The sequence below is a fragment of the Choristoneura fumiferana genome, chromosome Z (assembly GCF_025370935.1).
Source record: "Choristoneura fumiferana chromosome Z, NRCan_CFum_1, whole genome shotgun sequence".
Taxonomy (NCBI): Eukaryota; Metazoa; Arthropoda; class Insecta; order Lepidoptera; family Tortricidae; genus Choristoneura; species Choristoneura fumiferana.
Window position 1 is genome coordinate 21523286 of NC_133472.1, and position 27480 is coordinate 21550765.

The 27480-nt window shown below is 35.1% G+C and overlaps 1 protein-coding gene across 1 annotated transcript in view; it reads right to left on the bottom strand.

Moving 5' to 3' along the window:
- Nucleotides 1–9768: 9768 nt before the first annotated feature.
- LOC141426079 (diacylglycerol kinase eta-like) overlaps nt 9769–27480 on the bottom strand; it is a 76303-nt gene continuing 58591 nt past the window's right edge. The window contains exon 15 of the mRNA XM_074088637.1: nt 9769–25682. Within this exon, the coding sequence (XP_073944738.1) occupies nt 25392–25682 (291 nt within the window). The 3' untranslated portion in view covers nt 9769–25391. The remainder of the gene's footprint in view (nt 25683–27480) is intronic.

Sequence of the window (27480 nt, forward strand, 5' to 3'; positions counted from 1 at the left end):
TTTACGTTGCGTATCACGTTTAATACCGTTACTACAATAAAAAACGTTGATGAACTTTTACAAGAACCAAATAACTTTACGTTACGTGTCACGTTCTCAAGTTTTAAGCCATAGAAAGAATAGAATTTAAAAATAAAAAATAAAAGATTGTATTACCTAGGCGACTTTTACCCAATAATAGGGTAACTAGAATTATTATAATGGCAACACTAGTATTGACGTTTTGTGTTCAAAGCAAAATTCAAACAAAATTATTTCGATTTTTAATGAAAATATTGGTTTTCGAGTTTACTAGCGTGTGAAAAGTGATTCCATCCTGCTTTTTATTTTTGGATGGATAGTTTTTACATCCTTTCACGACACAATTTGGCATTATTAGTTATATTTGTCGAAGTTTAAGATACGTCATGCTCCACGGGAATGCGTTGCTAAGTGAAAAGGTTTTGGTGTAGTATGGTTGCAAGTGTGTGCGTGCCACTGTGTAAGCACACGGATTGGTGTAGTTTGATCGGCCTCATCCGGCTGTTCACCGCTCTCCATCTTTTTTTTTATTTATCTGAGCCCGCGACTCTGTTCACGTAGAATTCGTTTATTGCTATCCCGCGGGAACGCGCTATGCAATTTTCCATAAAAACTATTCTATGCCCTTTCCCGGGACTTGTACTATCTGTATACCGAATTTCACCCAAATCGGTTCAGCAGTTAAGACGTGAAGAGGTAGGTAACAAACAAACATACATACTTACAAACTTTCGCAATTATAATTAATATTAGTAAGATTAAATTTGCTATTTTTCATATCATAATTTTAAAACAATAAAAATACTTTTCTATTTTGTTAAAAACAGAATCGTCTACCTATAAAATACCTAAAGAGGCAGAGGTAAAGAATATTCTGCAAGAAACGGAACGTTTATAATATAATAGTTAACTCAAGAAATATTCTGTACATTATTTATAGTTTCAAAATAAAATTAAAAAAAAATAAAAAAATATATAGTTTTTAATCGAATAGTTAATATACGAATAGTTAACTTTTCACAACTAAAGTTGTACTATTCACTAAATTTGTTGAAATTTGGAATGGAAAAAAGCTTGAATTTCTTAGCAGAAACTACGAGTAGAATATTTTTAAACAGGGAATGATAACGATGAGTCCACGAAACACAATTATTAAATTATGTATTAATATTGTGTTATTTTGTAAGAGTAGGTACCTACATTGCGTATTAATCTACTTACAAAGTAAAGAATATTATGAGTTCGTCTTATTACTTCTTTTAATCATCATCATCATCATCATCATTATTACGATTTCACAAAAAATGTTTAGAACCCCTTCTTCTGTGACCTTCTAGAGTCCAATGTTATCCTGAAAGGACTATAGGTACGGCTCAGACGTTTTCCGTTTTTCTCACGATGTTTCAAGCTTAGGTCAGTCAAAGACTTCTGTGGCTTGAATGAAAGTCTAAATGAAAGGCGGACTTTGAGTAACAGTGTGTTTTTATTGAAATATGAAGTAATTAAATTATCGTAGTAACAATAATAATACAAAAAGAAACCGAAGATGATAATTCAATCTAAAATTTACAATAAGAAAATAAGTCTGTTGAAATAAGCTCAAATATATCGGTCTTATGTCAAGGAATTGAGGCAACAATATAAGCAATCTACTCGTAGTTACGTATAAAAATAAATATATATATATATAAACGGACTGACTGATCAACGCACAGCCCAAACCGTTCCTTAATAGGTGTAGACGCGCACTAAGGCAGGATTTTTCTAAATTCTCACAGGGAAAAAAATGGGATTTATATCTTCGTTTCAAAGTTGCCCTAACTCCGTAATTATAAATATTAGAAACTTCAAATAACAAAAATAGGTATCTAATACTAACAGGTATAAACTGTTTTAAGATTTTCCGAAATTCCCACGGGATAAAACGAATGAGAGATACAAAATTTTACATGTACGTTCAGTTTTGATGTACATGATTTGATGAGAAATTAAAATTATAGATAAAAAGATGAAAATAAAGTAAAAAAAAAACAAAAACAAGCTATAACTTGTACCTACGCCAAACTAATCAGCTCATTATCATTACGTAACACAGTTTATCTATAACTAACCTAACCTACACAGTACCATGATTGTCTGACTGACAAGATGACGCATAGCCTAAACTACTGGTGTTAGACTCTAGAAATTTGGCATACACGTACCTAAAGTATTATAGAGCAGCACTAAGAAAGATTTTAAGAAAATCCCATGGGATAGGGAAATATCTAAACTTTGTATGTTTCTTTGTTTGTTGGGGTTAATCTCTGAAACTACTGAGCTGATTTAAATAATTCTTTAACCAACATTAAGTGACGTGACACTATCTCTGATTGACTTACTTAAATAACATTTTCTTTGGAAAAATGCGAAATTTAAAATGATGAATGATGATGATATCGCTTACTATTTCTGGTGCACAGTCAAGGGCAAAGATATCTGTTAAGTACATAAAGTCGTTTATACATATTTTTGTAACTGGCCGTGTCGATATCTTTGCCCTTGACTGTACAATGAAGAGTCATTGTACTTATTGTAAAAATAAGTGAATAATTCTTTCAAGTAAGCTACAATGTCTCTCATTGACAAATTATAATATTTAAATAGATCAAAACAGTAATTCAAGTCACGCGGGAACTTTACAATTTCTCAGGACAAAAGTAGATTACGTCAATCAGAAACAGTGTGCAGTGCACAGATATAGATTACGCAAATGCATCTACTTCGCCTGTCCGAACCCCGACCAAACGTCGGGTGGGCCCCATACAAAGACTGACCGCTAACTGACTAATCATGACTAGTGACTGACTCGAGCCCCAGGGCGCGGGCGGGCGGCGCATTTGAATCGATTTTGAGCGGACATCGGGGAATTCACAGCGCTAATTCGCTCTTGAGACGTCACAGGCACCACAGATAAAGATTACACTAGATAACGCAAACACCTCATTCTGTATGAAAACCAACTGTCACTTTTTTATATATAAAAATAAATACAGAATGACTGTTTGCTTATCTAGTGTAATTTTTATCTGTTAGTGAAAGATTTCTATCTCGAGAGAATTTTGCATTTTCCGAAGGAAAAGCAGGTAGCCAATGTTAGTCACGAACTCTAGTTTTGTAACAGTAAAACTTTTTAAATCGATCTAAAGAGTTATATCTATCCCTCGTGAACTTTGCGATTCCCCTAAATAGAAAGAAAGAACTATGATTATGATTACTTAATTATGTAGGTTGATCCTTAAATTCGAAAATTTGCACCATCTGTCTCAAACAACGTCTGTCTGTATCCTAAAATCAAACAAAACATGAAAAAAAAAAACGATCTCAGAAAGTAAATGTCTGTTACCCCAAATTTAACGCGAACGAAGCTGTCAGTTTCTTCTTTTATATGTATAGATAATGTACCTATCTACCAAAATTTACCAGAAATTAATTTAATTTATATTGTTGAAATAATAATAAAAGTAGGTAACTAATTATTTATGTAGGTACTAAGCTAAAGTAAACTGACCAATATTTTATTGTTTTATTTATTTTTAGTTTCAACTTGTTTATCTAGTGCCTGTCAGTGCGTTACTAAAGTAAAGACACTTCCCTTCAAAATTATATTCGCGTAGCCCTTTTAGTTTATGAGAACACTAGCTTTTACCCGCGGCTTCGCACGCGTAAACTATTCGGTCTGGTAGTTGCAATTGAAATTTTCGGGATTTTACAAAATTCCCCTGGAAATTTCCAAAATTTATATCGTGGTCTTCATTGAGGTTGTGTTGTGAATAACTGTACAAAATTCAAGACTCTAAACCCAGTGCTAAAATTTCAAAATTTTTCCCTATACAAATTCAAATTCATATCATTTATTCAGTAAATAGGCCGCAATGGGCACTTTTACACGTCATTTTTTTAAATATCAGCACTTTTGGAAAGACCATCATAGCCAAGAAGAATGCGCCGCAAGAAGCTTGGCAGAAAGTCATTTTTTCAAAATAATCAAGTACAAATAAAATACTTAAAAACTACAGTAAGTATACAATTAAAGAAAAAATTACAAAATAATAATGACAATAATACACGGATGTGTGGGGTCCCTTAGTTACAAAACTATCCCGTGGAAATATCGGGATAAAAAGAAGCGTATGTGTTATTCCAGAAGTCCGGCTATCTACATACCAAATTTCATGCCTCTAAGCCCAGCGGTTGTTATTTCGAGATTTTATCCCTATCCCGTGGGAATATCGGAATAAAAAGTAGCCTATGTGTTATTCCAGAGGTCCAGCTACCTACATACCAAATTTCATGGCTCTAAGCCCAGTGGTTGTTATTTCGAGATTTTATCCCTAGTTATCCGTGGGAATATCGGGTCAAAAAGTCACTTAAGTGTTATTTCAGATGTTCAGTTACCTACATACCAAATTTCATGACTTTAAGCCCAGCGGTTTTTATCCCTAGGTATCCCGTAGGAATATCGAGTCAAAAAGTTGCCTATGTGTTATTTCAGACATCCAACTACCTACATACCAAATTTCATGACTCTAAACCCAGCGGTTGTTATTTCAAGATTTTATCCCTATCCCGTGGGAATATCGGAATAAAAAGTAGCCTATGTGTTATTGCAGAGGTGCAGCTACCTACATACTAAATTTCATGGCTCACAGCCAGCGGTTGTTATTTTAAGATTTTATCCCTAGGTATCCCGTGGGAATATCGGGTCAAAAGTACCTATGTTTATTCCAGACGTCCAACTAAAATACCAAATTTCATGACTCTAAGCCTAGCGGTTGTTATTTCGAGATTTTATCCTATCCGTGGGAATATCGGATAAAAAGTATCCTATGTTTTAATCCAGGTTATAAACTAACTTTCCGCCAAATTTCATCCAAATCCGTCCAGCCGTTTAAGCGTGAAAAAGTAACAAACATACTCACTCACTCACTCACTCACTCACAAACTTTCACATTTATAATATTAGTAGGATTAACTATGACTCCACCCTTACTTTCAATTAATTGTTTATTACACGGAAAACTCGATATGGAGAAAAATCTAATGCCAGATAAAAATCGTAAAGTTTGATTCGCTGGGTGGTAAGAGTGGCACGAGTCAAAATATAAAAACAATTAATAATGGACTATAATTATTGTATTGTAACAGTTCATTAGTAATTAGGTATTTTAATATTTTTACTTGCGCCACTGTTGCACTCACCCAGCGAATTATCGTTTAAAGGTGATAAATATTCCAAGTATATGTCTATATTATTGCCTTGAATATAAATTGACAGAGTTGAGAAAACAAGACTTCAATAAAATTAGAATATTTAAACATGGACAAAATTTCTTACAAACAAAGATGTAGTAACCGTTATGCTGGGTTTACACGGCATTGTCTTGCACGTTTTTTTTGCAGTAAGTATACGTCGAAACCTTTGTTGTATCTACTGAAAAAACAAACGACATGTGAATGGTTCTATGTACAATATGTGCCACTATGTTTTCGTTACTGCAAAAAAACGTGCTGGACAATGCCGTGTGAAACACGTCTTACAAAAGTTTTTTACAGTGCGTACTAGTTACTTACACGGTGTAACATGAGAAAACCGAAGTTAAGAAGAGAAATATTTATATGAACCCAGGTCGAAATATGAGTTTTTAAATTTCATTTTGTATGGGCACGGTCGACATTATGTGAAGCGTACTCATACAAAATGAATTTTTAAAACGCATAATTCAACCTAAGTTCGTATAATTTTTTTTCTTCTTACGACCTCAGGAATACGCTGTTAAAATCATTCGGTTTCCTCATGTTACACCTTGTATAAATACTTATAGTTGAGCACAAAAGAATGCTGGGGCAACCTTGTGGTCTAAATAGGGTTGCCAACTTTTTTTACAAGAAATAAAGTATATTTACGTCTGAGAAGGGAAATAAACAGTATTTTAGAAAAAATAACAGTATTTTTATGTTTTAAAGACAAATTTTTAGGTGCTTCTCACACAAATTAACAATTTAGTTTCATTTTTAAAGCCTCATAGACATCGTCAGAATCAAAACTAAAATTAAGATAAATAAGGAACTAAATGTTTATTAAATTTACATTGGGAAATTTATTCGGAACCACCACTATTGTGACTATGCTGTACTGACTTAGTGTGTGCTTAGTGTTAAGCAATGTTGATGCTAAAAACAGTATTTTAGATACTTTATTTTAGTTCAACGGTAAAAAGTATAATGTAGTGAAAAACAGTATAATACTGTATAGCAGTATAGTTCGAAACCCTTGGTCCAAAGCTCCAGGGCACATATCGTGCTTGCGGACAATATAAATGTCCTGTTGTTTGGACTGCTATAGAAACTTAACTGACTTATTTCAAACAGATGTAAATAGAATTTACAGGTGGACGATCTGATTCTGCTAATCAACTTAACATAGCTATGGATGTTCGACCAAACAATTGGATCAACAACTCATAACTCATTATATAGTTCGACAACCTCGTGCGCGACCCTCCCTAGGAATGAGACGCGTTGGCGGGGCGAGGTACTGTAGACGTCAGCGGGGATTGGAGGGTAGCGGGCAGTAAAACCGCGCGCAATGCTCGGCGCTCGCATTCAGCAGGGCTACTACGAAACTCGAAATTCGAAGTTCGTATCGTACCGTCCCTCTCGCTCTCGTATAATAGTGTCAGAGGAACTGCACGACACGAACTTCGAGTTTCGTAGTAGTCCTGCAGTCGCGGCCGCGCAGTAGAATCGGCTACACGGTCTACAGAGGCTATGTCAAGCTATGTTACAAAACGATCGATGCACATGAGATTAAAAATCCGGAGATCGGTCCATATTGACTCTCATATAATTCTTATTCCTATTTTTTATTTTAGTACCGATTTGTGTTCATAATAATCAATCGTAATAAAAAAAACCTCATACTTTTTTTGTTCATAAATTTTAATTCAATTGCGGAATTCATATAACACACAGTGTTCACTTTTTTTCTCATAATGTCATTACTAAGAATATATCTCAACTTATAATGTTGTTTTTCATAAATGTTTCCTTCATAACAGACAAATATCATAATTTTATTATTAATAATGGCATTAATATGAAACATTTGAGCTCATAATACGTATTGTTTTTCATAACGATAAAACTACCTAATTCTTATTATGCAAATTATTACCTAGGATTTTTTTAAGGTGTCATTTATGTGTTCGTCAAATGTACTATTAGCATAACTTAATTTAGCAACATATTGAATGGCATCCAATCTACTTTCCTAGTGGCAGTTATATTTGCTGCTATAAAAAAAACCTAACATATATAATAGCTACGCTCCGCTTCCCTCCTGCCTTAGCTTTCTGAACCTAAACTATCCAAGTCGCTTCTACTCCGTACCGTCTTGCTCGCTCGCTTCGCTCTCTCGCACAAATTTTGAAGTAAAACTTTCCAGTATAAAATTGACCAAATATTATTTGACAATTTCGCGAAATATAATTCGCCGAAAAGAGAGTACACCCGTCTCTTGCAAGCATCCGTTACTCTTACTCTCAATTTATTGTAAGGATTGTATATGACAACAAAATCCAGATGTATGATTTACATGATGAATTTCAATAATGGATAAATAAATATGATAAGAAATATTGACAACGTTATGAATAATGATTAGTAGTGATCGTTACTATAAGAAAACCAGTATTAGTATGAACAAGGTTATGAATAGTTATATTATGAACTAGCTTTTAATAAACCATTCAAATTAATTTCGGGATTTACAAATTCCCTGGAATTTCCAATATTTTATCGTGGTCTTCATTAAACAAAATTCAAGACTTAATATAAATTTTGCCCTATCCAAATAAATCATATATTTTTAGTAAATAGTGGGATTTTACACGTAATTTTTTTAAATTTCGATCATTGCCAAGAAGAATGCGCCGCATTGCAGAAAGTAGTACAAATTACTTAATAAGTATTTAGAAAAAATTACAAAATAATAATCAATAATACACGGATCCTTAGTTACTATCCAAATATCGGATAATATGTTATTCCAGAACCTACATACCAATTTATGTCTATTATTTCGAATTTATCCTATTCGGAATATCGGAATAAAAGTAGCTATGTTTAATGGTTATAAACTAACTTGTTTCATAAATCCGTAGCCGTTTAAGCGTGAAAAAGTAAAAACATACAACTCACAAAATACATTTATAATATTATAGGATTCCGATGATCGTTAGTATTAAAAAAAATATAAAGAGTGATCTTTATGATGTAAAATGGTGTGAGAAAAAATTCGGACTTCCGATAATAGGACTTAAAAATTTAAACTACTCAGAAATTACAGTTCTTCATTCGAATGTGTCAATGACATTAATTTGGCAAAACCCGTGTCTGAAGCCACTGGTTTTTTGCTAACTACAATTAAAAAATTGTTAAAGAGCCTTAATTGATGTAAATAAAGCACACCAAATGGCTACAAAAAAATCATCATCCCGAAAAAAGGATGGTTTTAGGTAGATAATTTCACGGAACGCGTCATGTATGTATACAGTGAAAAATGTCCCAGTGGTACACTGTCACAAAGTGACAGCAGTTTTAACTGTCTTTCTATTTCCTTCTCTTGATAAAGTTTTTTCGAAATTAATCACTTATTTTGTGCTCTTACTTCTAGGTCTCATAAATAGATATTACTTATCTTTAGATATATTATATCTTCGGCAAATCTATCTACTTTGTGTAATCACGCGCTGGCATGACGTGCTCGCCCCCGCCACCGCGTCTAATTCCTAGGGAAGTAGGGACGGTCGCGCATGAAGTTGTTAGGCTATAGTCACTCACTTATTGTGATATCTAGTCTGTTCCATCCACTAATTACCAGTGCATACGACGATACACTGGAATAAGTAACTTTCATGACCGTCCAAATGTGCGCGAGTCGTGCAGCGCGACAAAACTTTCAGCTTATTACTAGGTTCTTTTTACGATTTACAAAACTGGTATAAAGCAGTTTTTTGGTCGACATCATATAGCATTTTTAACAACGGCCGGAAAAAACATTGAGTTCTAATCATTATAATCGCTTAGTGGACTGTAACAAATGTTTGTCCAGGTTAAAAATCAGGAGTCACAATTTAAAATCAAACTGTACGAGTATGTAGAAGTTTCGTAAAGTGCTTCAAAGAACCAAAATTGCTTAAACATATATATTTTTTTAACTATTTTCTTATTGTTATCTGGAGAATTATTTTAACAAATTCGATTAACATTATTAATATTGATATGATTATACTTAGAAGAAAACATTCAGTAGTTTGTAAAATACAACAATTTTAATTCACAACAAACTTACACTCAAGTATTTAAAAGTAAACGTTTCTGTTTACAGTCATAAAATGAAACTTAAGTAAGAAAGTTGAAGGTTTAGAATTTATTCAAGTCAAGATCACTTACAAGTAAAGATCACATAATGAGAAGTCGTTGCCTACTGAAACTACCTACTTGTATTGCGTCTTAATATTAGGCATGCTGCATTCTGTTATTTGACATGACAGACATTTTATTGTGTAAATGTTTATTGACCTTTAACACAGTCGGCATTATATATATATATTATATTAGCAAGGGTCCACATTGACTCACATAAAATTCTTAGTCCTACGAGTATTTCTTATTCTACTACCGATTTATCTATATAACGTAGGTATGCGGAATGAAATCTGGACAAACTCTTTAAACATACTTTTAAAATAATACGTTAGATTGTTTGAATCTGCGTACATCTGTCAGTAATTTGCATAATTTTTATGTTTGCGTGTTTTTCACTCTATTTATTATGGTAAATCGAAAAGAAAATATTTTTTTAAGTAACAATTTCAATGAGCCAAGAAAAAGCTTGAATTCATAATATTGTTTTTTAGAACATTCTTCTTCCTATATAACAGAGACTCATCATATTTTTTTCAGTAAGAATATATCTGAACTAGTGTTGTAGTGTCTTTTGTTGTTGATATACTTCACCAAAATACTGTTCAGCTTAACAGCATTATCGCTCGTGCATGTCCCTTCCGCTTAATAAATAATGCGTTTAATTTCACGAATTCTTTCCAAGTTTTAAATATGACGGTGGAGTCAGTTTCCATTATTATAACGCAGTTATCTTATCTTATCTTATCGTATCGTTAGGGGTCCTTGCGGATACACTTCGACCCGTAGGGATCTTTTGTGTAATTAGCCCTCCTTCGCACTTACTCTATTGCCTTTATCACCTCGTCCATAAATTGGATGATTTGACGTAGCGGTAGTGCCTTAAAGTCGTGCGGAGTAACCGTCGCCAAAGAGTCATTCTTAATCTGGCGAGGGCCATTTCATTGTTTCGTCTTCCTCGCCACATATTCTACAAACTTCATTGTCCTGTAGTCCCATCTTTACTAGTATGTGTTTAGTATCGAAATGACCTGTAAATGCCCTGACGATATGTCGGAGTTGTTTCCTACTGAGTGTCCAGAGTTTCTTAGTCCAGCTTGTGCTGACATTTTCGATGAATCGTTTTGAATGCTTTAGACCTTCCCGTGTTTTCCACTCTTGTTGGTGTTTAAGTCTGGTGTGGTCGTTTATGGCATTCTTTATAGTTCCCTGTGAAAGTCCCACATACGGTTCGGGCCCTATGTTTATGTTCTTGACCCTTCCCTTGCTGGCTCATCTGCTTTTTCATTTCCGATGAAGCTTTTGTGTCCTGGGATCTAAACCAATCTCACTTTGTTGCGTCTGCCAAGCTTGTTTAATGCTTGTACTCCATTATAGATCAGTCTTGAGTCAACTTTTGGTGATGTGAGTGCCTTTAGAGCTGCTTGTCTGTCACTGAGTATATAGATGGTTTTTTCCTTTACCTTCCTATCTATATTCTCCTGTGCCCTAAGGAAATAATTGCATACGTCTCTGCTTGAAAGACGGTTGCATAATTTCCCATGCTTACGCTACTGTTGAAGTCCTTGGCATGAATGCCGGCTCCAGTACCGGATTTCATTTTAGATCCATCCGTATGCCATGAATTTTCACTGCCTTCCGGCAGTGTCAATCCTGCCCATTTAGCCCTTGTGGGAACATGAACCTGAAGTTCCTTCGGAATATGTACTTTGGTTGCATTTTGTCCCAACCCATCGCCGTTATACTATCAAGGTATTTGTTTTCTTCCATTTTAGTGTGCTTCGTCCTCGGAGCGGAATCGTTCCACAGGCCGTACATTTTTATTCTGTGCAACGACTTACGCGCTTCGGATTCTATAGCAATATGCAGTGGTGTAGGACCAGTAAGACTTCCATTGCTGCTGTCGGCGTTGTTTTGAACGCCCCTGTGATAGCCATGCAGGCCGTTCTCTGGATTTTAGCCAGTAGACTCCTACATGTGCTTAGTTGTGCCCTAGGCCACCAGGCGAGGCACAAATACAGTATGATAGGTCTCGAAAATACAAACTGAGACATGGATGCACAGAAAAAACAGAAAAAGAGATCAGCACTGGGAACAAACAAAACAAATAACAAATAAAACAACAATAACAAATTTGGAGTTGAAACAAAAATACAAAAAGACTACAAAAAACCAATCATAATGATAGGTCTCACCATTATGGTGTAGATCCAGCTCAGTAGGTACTTTTGGGTTCAGTTCCCATGTTTTTCCATATGCGGATCTGCACATGCCAAAAACTCTCGTTGCTTTGGTCACTGTCTATTCAACCTGTTTTTTCCAGTTAATTCCTTTATCAAGATATTTTACCTCATTGGAAAGATATTCCAAGATATTTTACCTCATTGGAAAGTCTTAGTTCCCTGTCATACATTCTTAAAGTCTGTATGTTTTTTAGGTCCCTTTTTCTGGTAAATGGTATTACCACCATTTTGCTCGGATTTATGGAGAGGTGATATTCTTTGCACCACTTCTCTACTTTGTTGAGAGCTACGTTCATGATTCCCCATTGAAAATTGAAATGGGATTGAAATTTCCCATTGACAAGTATTACTAGGTCATCTGCATAACCCATTGTTTATACTGGGCCTGTGTTGAGATCCTCTAGTAGCGAGTTTATCACCAAACTCCATAGCGTGGGCGATAAAAATCCTCCTTGAAGGCATCCTTTTGTGGCTATAACGCAGTTACAATTCCTGACATTATTTGTTCGTAGATCTGAACTGATAATATTGTATTTCTCAAAAATAGTATGGAATGTTGCCAGTACGTCATCAAAAACGTCGTAGAAAGTAACGCATCCTGGAGACTAGCTGCTAGTGTCCAGGAAGTAATCTCGAACTATCCACGAAGTAAGTATGAAATTTACTTCCTGGTCGAACTGTACAGGAAGTAAATATGAAATGTACTCCCTGAACAGTAACGGGTCCCGAACTGTCCAGGTAGTAAGTATGAAATTTACTTCCCGAACAGTAGTAACTTCTGTTGGAAGTAGTTAACTAGTAATTTGAAACGGTTCCATGTCATCACTATCCTCATCATCATCACTATTATCATTATCATCATCATCATCATCCTTACCATCATTATCACATTACAATCACCATCGTCATCATTTTTGAGAAAAGCACTATACAAGCTTCGACCAGTAATCGCCATCCTGGCCACGTATTATTGATGGCCTCACCTGGCGGTTCGCCCATTAAACTTCTACTCGTCCAGAATAGCTTACTTACTGGTCTCTGCAGTAATGTACTATTTCATGAGATTTAACAGTCAACAGACACAGTTGCCATAATTTTTTTATTGATAATTTATACAGTGTGTTAAGGGCAGCCAGTCGTTATTCGTCAATTTCACTGATTTCACCAGTTTACTCATTAAGACAGTTTCGCTAGGTTGTCAATTTCGCTAGGTTAGCATTTTCCTGATTCGTCAGTTTCCTACTTCGCTAGTATTGCTAGGATGTCGGTTTCGTAAAATTCCTACCTAACTACTGAGTATTGCTGTTCTTGTCAATATGACTTTCCATAGCAAATAAATAAGTCTAAAGTTATCAAGTCACCCTTGACCAAGGAGGTCTATACCTATAAAGATTAGATTATAATAAAAGTAATAACGAGAAAATCCAGCAGAAGGTCCAGCGGTTTGGGCTGTACGTTGATATAATTACCCAGTCAGTCAGTCATTTTATAATTTTATATATATAGATACATAAATATATATAATATATACAAGTATACAAAGATATACACACAACAAGAGATATATTAAAAAGCGAAGCACAAATCGACAGATAGTACTTGAAAATAGGCAAGGACTTAACGCGTCTCAAATCTATAGGCAAAGAGTTCCACACCACAACCGAATAGCCTGGACAGTAAAAGAATAAACATAGAATTTAGTATTAGAAAGGGGGGAAGGGGGTTATAGGGAAAGCGGATTCTTCTCAACAGAGGTTTCTCCGAACCGGTGGTAGATCTTTTTTTGACATTCATAAGTGCTTGTTTTAGCCTAAATTGAATAATGATATTTTGACTTTGACTTTGATATACCATTTATGACATGACATGACACAAACACAACAGAGTAGCAATACTGACAGCCTAAACTAACTTGCAAGTTGCAAACAAGAACAGTAACGGGTTGGGAATATGACGAAATAGTAAAACTGACAGCTTAACTAACTTACACATAAAGATGTTTGCGAACCAGGAAACTGACTTAATAGAGAAACCGACATCTTAGTGAAACTGGCAAATAAGGAAATTGTCAACCTAACGAAACTGTTTAATGAGTAAACTGGTGAGATCAGTGAAATTGACGAGTAAGGAAACTGACCAGTGGTACGCTAACTCAAAGTTGACGTATTTCTGTAATTTCACCATGACATTAATTTAATTAATAAACTAAAATTCAGACTGTTAGCTTTCTAACAAAATTAAAATTGCTAGCAATGTACAGCAAAGTAAATTAAAAAGTAATAACGGCTGTCATTTACACTTACTTTTTGAGATATTCTTATCGTCACAACCTGTGGGGGGGAGGCTCCAATAGAGAGATCTCTCTCCAGGCAGGTGTTATGCCTGGGGACCGAAGTCCGAAGGAAGAGCGTCGGAGCTTGTATATATGCGACCGCGTTGAGAAGCTTCGATAGCGCGATGTAGAACATGGTCGGAGTTTCTATTGTTGTTCACTAGATGGCGCTAGGAGTCGCTACAAACCTACTCGCGGAATTACGATCCCCGTCTTTCTCCACCGGCAGATTTAAAACTTGGATAGATTCGAGAAATTAAACGCATTAAGTATTTATTATGCGGAAGGGACATGAGCGACAATGCTGTTAAGCTGAACAATATTTTAGCGAAGTATATCAACAACAAAATACTCTAGCTACAACAGTGGTTTTGTGTCCCGTCTTAAAAATCTCCTTTAAATTATTTTAATATAGATATATTGTTGTCGTTGAAAATTCCATGGATCCATTCCATTGTACAAAAGAATTCATAGTTATTTTGAGTCAATTAAACATCCAAGTAGAACAGATTAATAAACCAAAACAGAAACAGTGTAGTACATGTATAAGGCATATTATTAATGGAAATGGCTTTGGTAGCCACATTACAATTTACTTAGTTCTGGATATTCCACTTATCACCAAGATAAAAGATAAAACATACTTATAGCCACTATTTTTACTTATAATTACAACAAGAAACGTCAATATTTATTAATTTAAGAATAATTATGCAGGTAAACTCCCACTAATAATTTTATATTGTTTTAGATACATACCTACATTAGGTAGGTAATAGAAAACATGAGATTTAGAAGAATAGATCACATTTTGCAAAGTCATCAATCGAGACGATAAATCTACCTACTTATAACACGCACCACGATAAACAAACTGCCATTGCTTGTTTTGATTTAGAATCTGGATTTCATATAATCTACAATATAAGAAATACGAGTATCTATAAACTACTCGACGACATTATTATTTCTGACTAATTTTACAACATAGTTCATATAGGTACCCAATTAACATTATTAACAGTCTGTTTCCTATTTATGTATAGGAAACGCTGTAGTAAGTGATCAAACTTAAGATGTGTATACTTGGTTTGGATAGGTATTTAACTAAATGTAAACAAACTTCAGCTGCCAGATTTAGTACATTCAAGGATTTTAAACATTTTACTTATCTATCATTGTAATACAAAGTAGACTTGTGTATTTCAATACAGAAATGGAAATGTTAAGATAGTTAGTTGGAATTTCAATATTTAAGACAGCAATTGACGTTGTTTTGTTTACATTTAGTAAATACTTATCCAAACCAAGTATAAAATCATTGGTAGAAGAAATTACATTACGACTAGCATTTGATCATACTATTATTACATGATTATAATCTTTGTTGACGACAGAGTAAAATGAAACGCTAACTGTTACTGGAATGAATGGTATGCCAAACTATTAATTCACATTACAGAAAAGAGCAACCAGGGTTACTGATAAATTGTAATTATTTAAGAGGTTATAGCGAGATCGTTCGTTTGCTTTATTTAGTCTATTGACTAGATATATATAGATATATTTAGGTGTCTTCAAATTATTTTGAAACATTTCAGCAGGTAATTAAGTGAGTTTAACTGTGATGATGATTTTTAATCAGAATTTTTGATGAAATATGTTGTCAGTAATGGGAACATTTGTCAATCACAATGTGAACATACTGAAAATCATATAAAGGTTTGGTTGGCCAGTCAACCATCTGTCGACATATTCCGGGATAATTTGAAGACGCCTTGTACAGTTAAAAAATCCACAAATAAATCTTACTTATCTAATTACAAAACATCAAAAATTATATTCGAATGCACAACACAATAGATATTATATTGTTGTAGCATCTTGCATAGATCGCCTTTTTTGTGATTCGCTCATATTCTTAGTGTTTGTTGCTTTACCTCGATTTCGTATTTAGCTGTAACATACCTATATTGTGGTTTACTAATGTTTCGGCGAATAACGTTTGGCAACCTGTTTCATTTCGCAACTTTACATTTCCCAACTGTTTAATATTTCTGAAACTGTAAATATTTCAGGATTTTTATAAAACTAACCTAACCTAATCTAAAGGGTTCTACACGATGGCCCTGAAATAAATGCTGAAATATTTATAGTTTTTGAGTTTGCGCAATGAAAAGTTGCGAAATGAAACAGGTTGCCAAACGTTACGTTGCGAAAAGGCAGTACTCGCTATATTGTATTAATTGTTTATTTTGTCACCAATATTTTTCGGCGCGTTTTTAAACTTTGTACAAAACTTTTGGAATACAAAAATTACTTTGAACAAGCGGTAAAACGCGACAACGAATACCACGAGACATACTTATTTTGCTCTTTTTTCCCACCATTGGGGTATTTTTTTTCCAAATTTATATAGTACCATCAAGGAATCCAATAAAACAGAATTATCAAAATCGGGCTACTTTGTAAAAAATTATGTCTGGTCATGCATTACAATCAGTGGCTGATCAATCAATCATCCCCTGTTTTCCTACCCTTAGGGTAGGATTTTTATCTAAATTTATATGGGACCACCCTCGGAGTACATCCACGCTTTCCAATAAAAACAAAAAATATCAAAATCAGACTACTCTGTAAAAAGTTATGCGTGGTCATAAATAAAAAAAACAATTCACGTCGACTTAAGAACCTCCTCCGTTTTTTTTCGTCCGTTAAAAACAAGGTTAATTTTGCCCAATTAAAAGTACAAGGTAAGTTATATTTACATTGATTACAACATGATGCCGGTTACTTTGTTTATTTAATTTGAACGAAAGCCAAATACGATGTGTGGTCCGAATACAAATATTACGTGTTTAATAATTGAACCTATTAAACATTATTAGCCTTATTTTAACCAGAATATTGCGAGCACCGAAACGTTAATGATTTAGCCCAATACTAGCCGTTACCCGCGACTGCGTTCGCGCAGAATTCGTTTATCGCTATCCCGCAGAAACTACTATTTTCGGGGACAAAAACTATCCCATGTACCTACTTCTCCCGGATTCAAACTATCTGTATACCGGATTTCATCTAAATTGGTTCAGTGGTTTAGACGTGATGAAGTAAACAAACACACTATAGTTTTAGTTTCCATTACGAGTAGCTCCGACACATTGCTTGGTACACTCGCAGAAACTTAGTTATTCGATAAAAAAAAAGTTTAAAAAGATTTAGTGGAAAATATTTACTTACTTCAAAATATCAGCATAAAAGTGTCACTATCTGGCCAATACCCAATCTCCATACAGAAAATCTGCTAAATCCAGTTTGGGCCTCAGTTTTGCATCGACAGTTATTCGCGACGCCACGTGCCTGTTGCGTCATGAGATGTATTACTGAAAAATCGGTTTGTTTTAGTACTAGCTTTTACCCACGACTTCGCTTGCGTGAATCTTAAACATCTCAAAGCAGCAAGCAATTAAGCAAGTATGTAATTATGCAAGAAATAGTGCAAGCAAGCATGCAAGCAAACATCTAAGCAAGCTTGCAAGTGAGCATGCTTCGCTCGCGTGAACTGTAAACATTTCAAAGAAGCAAGCAATCAAGCAAGCATCAATTTAACCTTCACCACGAAAACCTGCTATATAATCATTTTTATTAATTTCCTGTGATAGTGCTAGCGCTAGGTGCAGCCCGAAATTCAGTAAAAATAAAAAAAAACAAAATTGCTTTCTTGGGGTTGGTTATGGCTATAAACATATTATTTTAGGTATATTTTACAAATAATGATTCAACCGTATCATATCTGGAGGAGCCTAAACGTGGTATGTTTTGAAAATGATTTTTATTTTAATTTAAAACAAGTACCTAACTGAAATATAATGATGTGATATATTTTTACAGTCAGCTTAGTAAGCCCTTTCATTAGATACCACACACAATAGGTTTCAGAACCAAAAAAAAACCATACAAAAAAAAGATTACGTCATAACTCCTCTCCTTTTTGTTTTGTTTTCGTGCTACGGGTCAAATTGATTCGTATGGCCTAAAGATCAATCGTTCCGATTTTCATACTTTTCACAGCATTTGCAGCTTTTTTTTGCGTACCGCTAGCACTATGATATGTGTAAGATATGCTGTTAATTATATCTTTAAAATATAAAGTTTAATCATAGCTACCGATGGGATTTTCAAAATGTTGATTACCTAGTTAGCGATTGAAGATTGTATGCAGTTTTTTTAACGTCCTGTAAACTAGGTAAGTCAAAGTGGACTTAGCAGGTTAACAAAGCAAAATAAGGAAACACAAAATAGAAAGTGTCACGGTATTTATTTTGACAATTAATTTAAATATCTGGTCCAATCGCGAGTGAGTTTTATCGATATATAGTCGAAACGAGATCTGGGCTTATTGGTATTTAGTCCTATCGCGATTCAGTCATATCGAATATCTAGTCGAATATAGATGTAGATCAGGGATTGCCGACCTTTTACCCTTTCGCCTCACCCAACGTTATGCAAAAATACTATTTTTGCCGGACTGCGCGACGCAAAGGAGAGATGTTTATCAGCCTATGTGTACCTATGTAGTCGGTTAGTGAGAGCACTTCCTTTGGACTTTAGTAAGCAATGGATGAAACCGTGGCTTCAGGGCCGCTACATACACTCGGAATTCCGATTCGGTCCGTAAATACATCACACACGTGTGTGTACGTTAATTTCAATTCTGTAGGCACTGGGCACCATGTCGCAGAAAACTTCGGACGGAAAACTACTGTTTGTATGTGGTTAGGTCCATAGATTTGTATGGTTTTACTGCGTTCGGAGTAAAGAATAACATTTCCACGTGTGTCTCGAACGACGTCACAGAATAATTAATAGTACGACGTTTTCAAAATTTGCGAAAAAAAAATACAACAAAGAAAAGAGATGTTGAAAAGAATAAAAATACAGTCAATTTTGAGTGATTCTTAATGTCAAATGATTTTTTGTCTTCATCATAGCTTTTCATACTTCGACCATAAGATAAAAGCCCGATATTTCTAAGAAAGTTCATGAAAAATGGCCATACCTAACAACGTTTTCTGAGAACGATTTCGCTTTATGTTCCGTTTTCCAGTTCACAAAATATTCATAAACAGCAATGATGTTTATGTTTAAAATTTTCCGTTAATGCACTATTACTCACAATTGCGGCCTTCCTACATATGTCTGGCGGTGTTAAATCGATTTCAAACTGATCCACACATTTAGACACAAGCTTTTTGAAAACTTTAACTTCACAAAAGACAGTTAAACAAAGTAAGTTCGAACTTTAGCAGTGACAATTTTTGACAAAGGCGTTTTTTTTGGTTTTTAAACTTGCATTCGTAATTCATAAGGCAATGGATTTTGCTCTTCAGCCAAATCAATGAAAGTTTTTTTTTTTTTCAAATACATATTTTATAAGAAAAGAACCATTTTATAATATTATAATAGTTTACTATTATTACCCTAGTATCACTGTGTTCGATTATTTGTGTATAAAAATATTTAAATTGTATAAAAACAAAAACTACTTTTGCCTTTAGAAAATTAGAACATGCTTGCAGTACCTACTTTGACAGGTGTTTCGGCTCGACAGCTGTTCCGTTCCATTCAGACAACTAATAAGAACTGTTTTTCCACTGCTGGGCACAGGCCTCCTCTCAAAACAAGAGGGCTTGGGCCATAGTTCCCACGCGGGCCCAGTGCGGATTGGGAACTTCACACCCACCATTGAATTGTTTCGCAGGTTTCCTCACGATGTTTTTCTTTACCGCAAAGCTCGTGGTAAATTTCAAATTTAATTCATGTATTTCGAAAAACTCATAGGTGCGAGCCGCTGTTTGAACCCCGAAAATAATAATAAAAAAAAAGATATAATAATAGAAAAATAATAATAATTATAATGTATTAAATGATATTGTAACGGATAACTCACGTCTTAAATCGAGTTTAGCTCTGTTTTGGGCTATTTCGTAGCCCTTCTTCACAGGAGCACGCGACTGCGGCTGCCGCAATACGCGCACTACCGCGCCACCGCTCTACCAATAATTAATAAATAATAAATAATTATAATGTTTCAACATTAGGCAAGTAATAAAATATCAATATTTTTATATTTGTGCATTAATAGGTTTTTAGTTTTATATTACGTCTTGGTACAAACTATTTAACTTCAGTAAGTAGGCAATCAATAATCATGAATTGGAACAAGTTGGGTGCACTTTTTGAGCAACTGTATTGAAAAATTATATACATACACCTGAAGCTGCCCGCGCCCCCCCTTTAATCACTCCACGGCCATGCTAGCTACGCCCCCCAAGTGCGGCGCACCCCACTGGTTGATAGAGGTGGACGTTATTTCACGTCCCCGTTTACAGTCAATGGTGACGTGCGTGATGAGTAACCAAATCACTGGTTTCATATCGATTTTCGTCTTAACGTTATAGACGTCTCGGTCACCCTCGTTGAGTGGCAGTGGCACTGAGTAAAAATTATACCTAACTGCTTACCATTGAAAGATTTTTGCGCCTTACATCAGTTGAAACAATCTTTGTAGAGTGCTAAGGTTTCTGTGTGTGATTTGTGTGTGTTCTTACATTGTGGAGGTGGAAGAACTGCTTGAACACGCATATCTTGCATAAACGTAGCCTGATTCAATAAATAATCTTAAATTATGGTAGGTCGCTAGGTGGAGCGAGTTTTATTACTTAACCCTGTTTCACCATCCATTGATTAAATTTATCTGACGGATAAATGTGATGCCGTCTCTGTTTATTTTGTTCAAATAGACGGAGAGACGGCATCACATTTATCCGTCAAATAAAATTAGTCAATGGGTGGTGAAACAGCCCCTTAAGTGTTTTAAAGCAAGTAACTAGATGAGTTTTATTAATTGTCCTTGTCCGATGACTGAGTTTTCTTTTTGTCTTTTTATTTGCACAGAAATTAAATATAGGTAACTAACTGTTGCACGTGACTCTGTCCTATTAAACGTTGTGTAGTGGGATAGCCGGGAAATACGAATTTATTAACAAGTATAATACCAAGTACATAAAAAAAATACAATTTATACAACGCCAACGAATCGATTCTTATGAAATTACTGACATTACAGCTAAAAATCATGCTTGTGCGAAATAACGTCATAGCTTGTAACAAATCACGTTAAATAATAGTTTCATTTCTAACTCAGTTACAGTGACAGTAACAGAACGCCAGAACGCGTGAGTGCAGTGAAAGAAACTGGTTACTAAGATCACTGGTTTTAGTAACCCGTTTCGTTTCACTCAACCCACATTTTACTAGGTTTCATTACCGGATATTCCCCTAAGACTAAGATATGTTATGAACTTATGACATTTAAAAATATTCCCACTTGTACCAGTTATGTTTCAACAATGTTTTTCCTTCAATAATGATTTTCTCTTTTATGTAAGGACTTATATATAATAAATTACTTACTGAATGAGGACTTTTATATATCCAATAAATAATAATTTGATCGAACTGATTTTTACGTTACCTATTGAAAGTATGGAGCCTGTTTATAGGCTGTGTTAAAGAACGCCTCAAATGTCTTTCACCTATAAGAGAAGTGGTCCCTAAGTAACGGTTTTATTTAGTTATAGATACATACGTAGTATAAGTATCAGATTATCATCTTTATGATTCTCTATAATCAGTCTTATGTACGTTGAAATTCGTTGAAATTATTTACTTTGTAAAATTTGGCAGTTAAATATGTGAAATGATTCATGATAGTTTATTTAAACTGTATGTGAACGACGATTTTATTTTATAGGAACGTTAACATGCGTTATTGGTATTAAAGACCAAGCAACTACGTTTTCCTCAATTCTGTCGGCCTAATTAGACTACCTATCAACATTTCAGATCCATTCATGAAAGGTGTAAAATTTATACACTAGTCAAAAGAGAACAAGGGCAAGGGCCACTTGAGTTTTAGCAGTAACATTTAATCATTTTTTTTAAGTAGTCGCGTTTTAACCAGAGTACATTTAATTGAACAAACGATAATATGTTGTATTAATGAAACCATTTTTAGACTAGGAATGTCGTAAATTATTATGTTTATAAATTACTATTTTCATTTTACCACTGAAACTCACTTAGCCACCATTTCTTTGGGTAATATCATTCATATTAAATATTAAAAAATATTCCGGGGGTTCCTGATACAGGTACCTACTTAATAGGAAGTCCCAAGCTTCATATTGTATGCACATAACAATTTGTGAAAATAAATATTTTTTTCATTTTTTTCATATGAATAAACGATATTTTGAGCAAATGATCTAGTTATTTAATATTTAAAGGTGAAGGAAAGCTAACGCTGCGTTGTTCATGCGCATTGTAGACGGTTTTTTGGCGATAAGAACCTGTTATCAACTGATTAACGAAACCGGCCAAGAGCGTGTCGGACACGCCCAAAATAGGATTCCGTAGCCATTACGAAAAAATTAAGTAATATTTTTCTAAGGATTTCGTATTCTATACGGAATCTTCCAAGTTTAGGTATATTTTATACCTTAGGCTGCTATTTACTCTTAAACTACTAATAATTCTCAAGCAAACTTAGCCGTTATAGTATTCCTTTAAAGTTTGATATATTTACTACTATTCTGAATTTTTTCAGAGGGGGGAGGGACCATCGATTTTAATGAAAATTTGCACTTTACGAGTGGGTTGCCTAATTATAACAACCAAGCAAAATCTACAACCATTATTCAAAGAACCCCGAAACCATCGTGTTTGCAATAAAACGCTTATTTGATATAAGATTTATCTGCCTGACAACCCAGTAGTTAGTAGTCACGAAAAAAAGACAACCCATCGATTATCCACGCACACACGTTACTCCTAGCCTTAAAGCTGCTGGCCTCTTGAAGATGTCTCTTCGTCGTGAACATCACCTTGCGACCCTTTTGTTCGGGATAATACAGACGGGACGACCGAGGTACTTGTTCGAGAAGCTAGCGTGGCGTAAATCGGCGTGTCGTGTGGTGAGCGGGCCTTTGTGTATGCCAAAGCATAGGTCAGCTGCCTTCCGTGGTAGTTTGAAGTATGCGGCAACCAGGTGTTGGAACAACTTGCCCCCACCTCTTTAAATTAAAGCATAATGTTGCGGCAAGCCACAACGCTGTTTTTCAGTGGGACCTTACTTGAGACGTCCCTAATTTTATTTTACTTATTATTATTTCATTACTAGTTTCGCCCCCGTTGTATTTTTTCTGTATTTTCTTCCATAAAAACCAGCTTAGCAACACATTTTAAGATTCATTTTTATTTATATAGATAGATAGATAAAGATAATAATATGTAGTTTTTTTTTCTTTTCCCGCAATAATTACGCGTTCAGTTGCGTGGGTGCACACTCACCGGGGTTCAGCTGAAAACTAGCGCTGCAGCTCTGGTCACAGTGCTACGGCACATGCTGAGCTGAGTCCTTTTGGCATCACACTACAGCACAACGTCTCTAATTTTTCTCTCTTCTTCTATTTATGTTTTTACTGTGTTCTTTTTGTGATGTATTGTGTTTTTGTTGTCAATAAATGTTGTGAGTTGGAGTTTGTTTGATTACATGTACAGATTTCACTTCTCATGCTCTTAGAATGTTATTTTAGTCTCTGCATATTGGAACTAAAGCTCCTCATTCATTTACTTTGGAAACCCCTAAACAGCCAAACAACTTGTTAGTGAATGGAGGATTATCGCCATTTTTAGGGAGCCAAAATGGCAAAAACGGAACCCTTATAGTTTTGTCAAGTCCGTCTGTCTGTCTGTCTGTCTGTCTGTCTGTCCGTCCGTCCGTATGTCACAGGCATTTTGCTCGAAAACTACAAGATGTATATCAATGAAATTCGGAGTACAGATGTCTGGCAAAGCCGCTATTTAGTTTTGTAGTTAAATTACAAAAATAAATATTTATTGGGGGGCATTCCATACACGTAACAGAAATTGATAAAAACATTTTTTAACTCGCATCAACGTGTGGCACATAGTTCGACAGCTCTTTTGAAAAGATAGTAAGGTCTCTCAAAAATTTTCTTGATTAAGTGAAGATTTCCGGAAATAATCGCTTCCAAAGTAGCAAAAATTGTGCCCCCCCCCTCCACTTGTAAACCGTTTGTCAAAAAATATGGAAAGGTAACGCTTCATAAATACTTTGAACGAAAATTGGTTTCAACATGATCAAATATACCGTTTTTGAGTTATTGCCGAAAAACTACGGTTCTCAACAAAAGGACGTAAGTGCCGTGAAGATACGCTCTTTTTCTGGTAATAGATTTTGGGATTTTGGTAGACCACAGAAGACTGTGGTAAGTGTTTTAATTGTGTTATAACGCACATAATATTACTTAATTTTTTTCGTAATGGCTACGGAACCCGTAGTCCGACACGCTCTTGGCCGGTTTTTTAGTGATTGTGTAAGACAATTTTTAGGGCGTGGAAATAACCTAAAAATGACAACTGTGCAAAAATATAAAAAAATACGATTTCATTTCGTGAACCAATTAATGATTACGAATATGAATCTATTCAATTGTATTAAGGATGAATTCTTTTTACTATGCATAGTCCAATTAGTTTTAAAATAGTTTTCAATTATCTGTTGGCTAAATATACAACCCGACCCTAAAAAAATTGGAGAGAAAATAAAAAACCGCGGACCAATTTTTTTTGTGATTTGTATTTTGAACAGATGTCCATAAGTCGTATTGAGCGTACGTTTTTAAAAGTAATTTGTAATTTTGAACAGAAAGTAGTTTTTATTCCTCGCATTCCAAGTGAAAAGTAGAATGTTTAACGCGAGACTAAACAAACATAATGACACTCGAAGTATAGTCAAGTCACACTCGCTCTGCTCGGGTGGCTAAACATCCTGTGTCATTGTGACATTGTTCGTACTTTCGGTTGGTACTAAATTTATATTAAGAAATCACAAGTGCGATGTTAAAAAAAGCAATTATAGTTTGGCTAGGAATTTTATAGCGAACACACTCGCGATATAATTTTTAACAGATTGAATTTGATATAAAATAACTATTCCTCCAATGAAAAAATGGGTGCAAATCCTCTCTTATTCGGATCTTATCCTATATTAAAATCATTGCCGTAGATTCAAGAACAGAAACTTAATTTAAGTTCTGTCGATTTTTATTATCTCAAATTTGAAAACCACGTTTTTTAAAAAGAAGTTTCTATTGCTTGCTCTTTGTTGCAAGATAGTGATGACCGCCGTTTGACTCGTTCTTCTAAGCATGGGCATCCCCTTCGGAGCGGCCTCGCCGTCACTGAAGTTCCTTGACAGCTTGAAGAATCCTTTTAACATGACCAACTTTTGTGACGCCGATATCCCGTAAATCTCGCCTCGCTAATGACAGTAGTTCTCTACCAGTTACATCATGCTTTGCAAATGCATCGGAATACTCTCCGAGCTGCAGCGTCTCCAGCCATGCTTGCACCTCCTTCACACCCCACACGCGGACTTGACCCACGGAGTGGCACATACTAGAGCCTCCCTCTGAGATGCTCCGGCGCCCTCTTAACCAGTTCCGACCGCTGCCTCCTTTCTTCGAAATCTAAGTGAAATACGAAGAAATTTCATATAATCAGGAAATCGATTCGAGATATGTATCGTATAAGTACCGACTTTTCTACGCGACTTAAATGAAAAAGTGTCAGAGAACCGACCGTATCTACTCTTTATTTCTCTCCTACACGAACCCACAGTACAAAAAAAGAGCAGTATACCGTCTCGGCTCGGCAGCGTCCTTGATATAACTACCTACGCCGGCTCGGTACACAAACGCGTGATAGGGCTGCCTACTCTACTCTACTAACTGTCACTCTTCAGTTCTGTGTTTGATTTGATAATGTTACATGAAAGGGTTTAGCAGGCTAAGGAAGGACATGTGGCCCCTGTGAGGAATTGTTGAATTGGTGAATGTCGATTGTTTGTCGCCTCATTACTAGTAATCACTCCAACTTTCAGCCTTCTATCTTGAACTGTCACAGAGATAATGTCAAAAATAGGATTCCTTAACATTTTTTTTCACTCTTTTTTTCTCCTAATCCATAGCAGCTAAAGCATCGAAATAAAATCACAGCTGCGTGATTTGAGTGGGAATATACCTTACAATTTTATTAATATTTTATACGTGAAAAATAAAAATAGAAAATTACACTTTATTTTTTGACACCTTCTTTTAACAAGTTTTTTGAAGCTACTACCATACTAAAAATCAATTGATTATAATTGGTGCAACATACTGAAAAAAATAAAAAACTAGATACATTATTGAAACACAGCAGCAGTTCAGAAACCTTTTGTGACAGCTATACGTGAAATTCAAAATAATACACTCTTTGATGCTAGGCAACGAACATGAAACTATAAAAGCGAACGTTCAGAAGGCTACAATCTTGATACTTGAATACTTTCAAGATTGGTTTTTTGGAATCTTTTTGTATTTTTTATTTGATTTCTAAATTTTTACTTTTACGGTCATCCCGTAAAACCTAAATTGAAAATACAAACTGAAATATAGATGCACAGAAAAACCAGAAAAATAAGACCAACACTGGGAATCGAACCCAGGTCCTCGGTATTCCGTACCGCGTGCTATACCGCTACACCACTGTTGGTCAACGGCACAGGCACGAATTTCCCCTATGCACCACATATCTCAGCTTGTTTGTTTCTTATTAAGCCACTTAAGCAGTGACGCTAGCGACATCTATGCCGTAGCCCTCATCGAGAAACTTTCGGCATTCCATTGGAACTAACCGCTCACACGGACAAGAAATGTCGTTATTAAGCAATCAAATTAAGTCACTAAATCTTAATTTTATTGGGACCTGGGTTCGATTCCCAGTGTTGGTCTTATTTTTCTGGTTTTTCTGTGCATCTATATTTCAGTTTGTAAGTATTTTCAATTTAGGTTTTACGGGATGACCGTAAAGTAAAAATTTGGAATTGAAATAAAAAATACAAAAAGATTCCAAAAAAACAATCTTAATTTGATTGCTTAATAACGACATCTCTTGTCCGGGTGAGCGGTTAGTTCCAATGGAATGCCGAAAGTTTCTCGATGAGGGCTACGGTATAGATGTCGCTAGCGTCACTGCTTAAGTGGCTAAATAAGAAACAAACAAGCTGAGATATGTGGTGCATAGGGGAAATTCGTGTCTGTGCCGTTGACCAACAGTGGTGTAGCGGTATAGCACGCGGTACGGAATACTGAGGACCTGGGTTCGATTCCCAGTGTTGGTCTTATTTTTCTGGTTTTTCTGTGCATCTATATTTCAGTTTGTATTTTCAATTTTGAACACTCGTTAGTTTTTTTTTTCAGTATGTATGTTGCACCAATTATAATT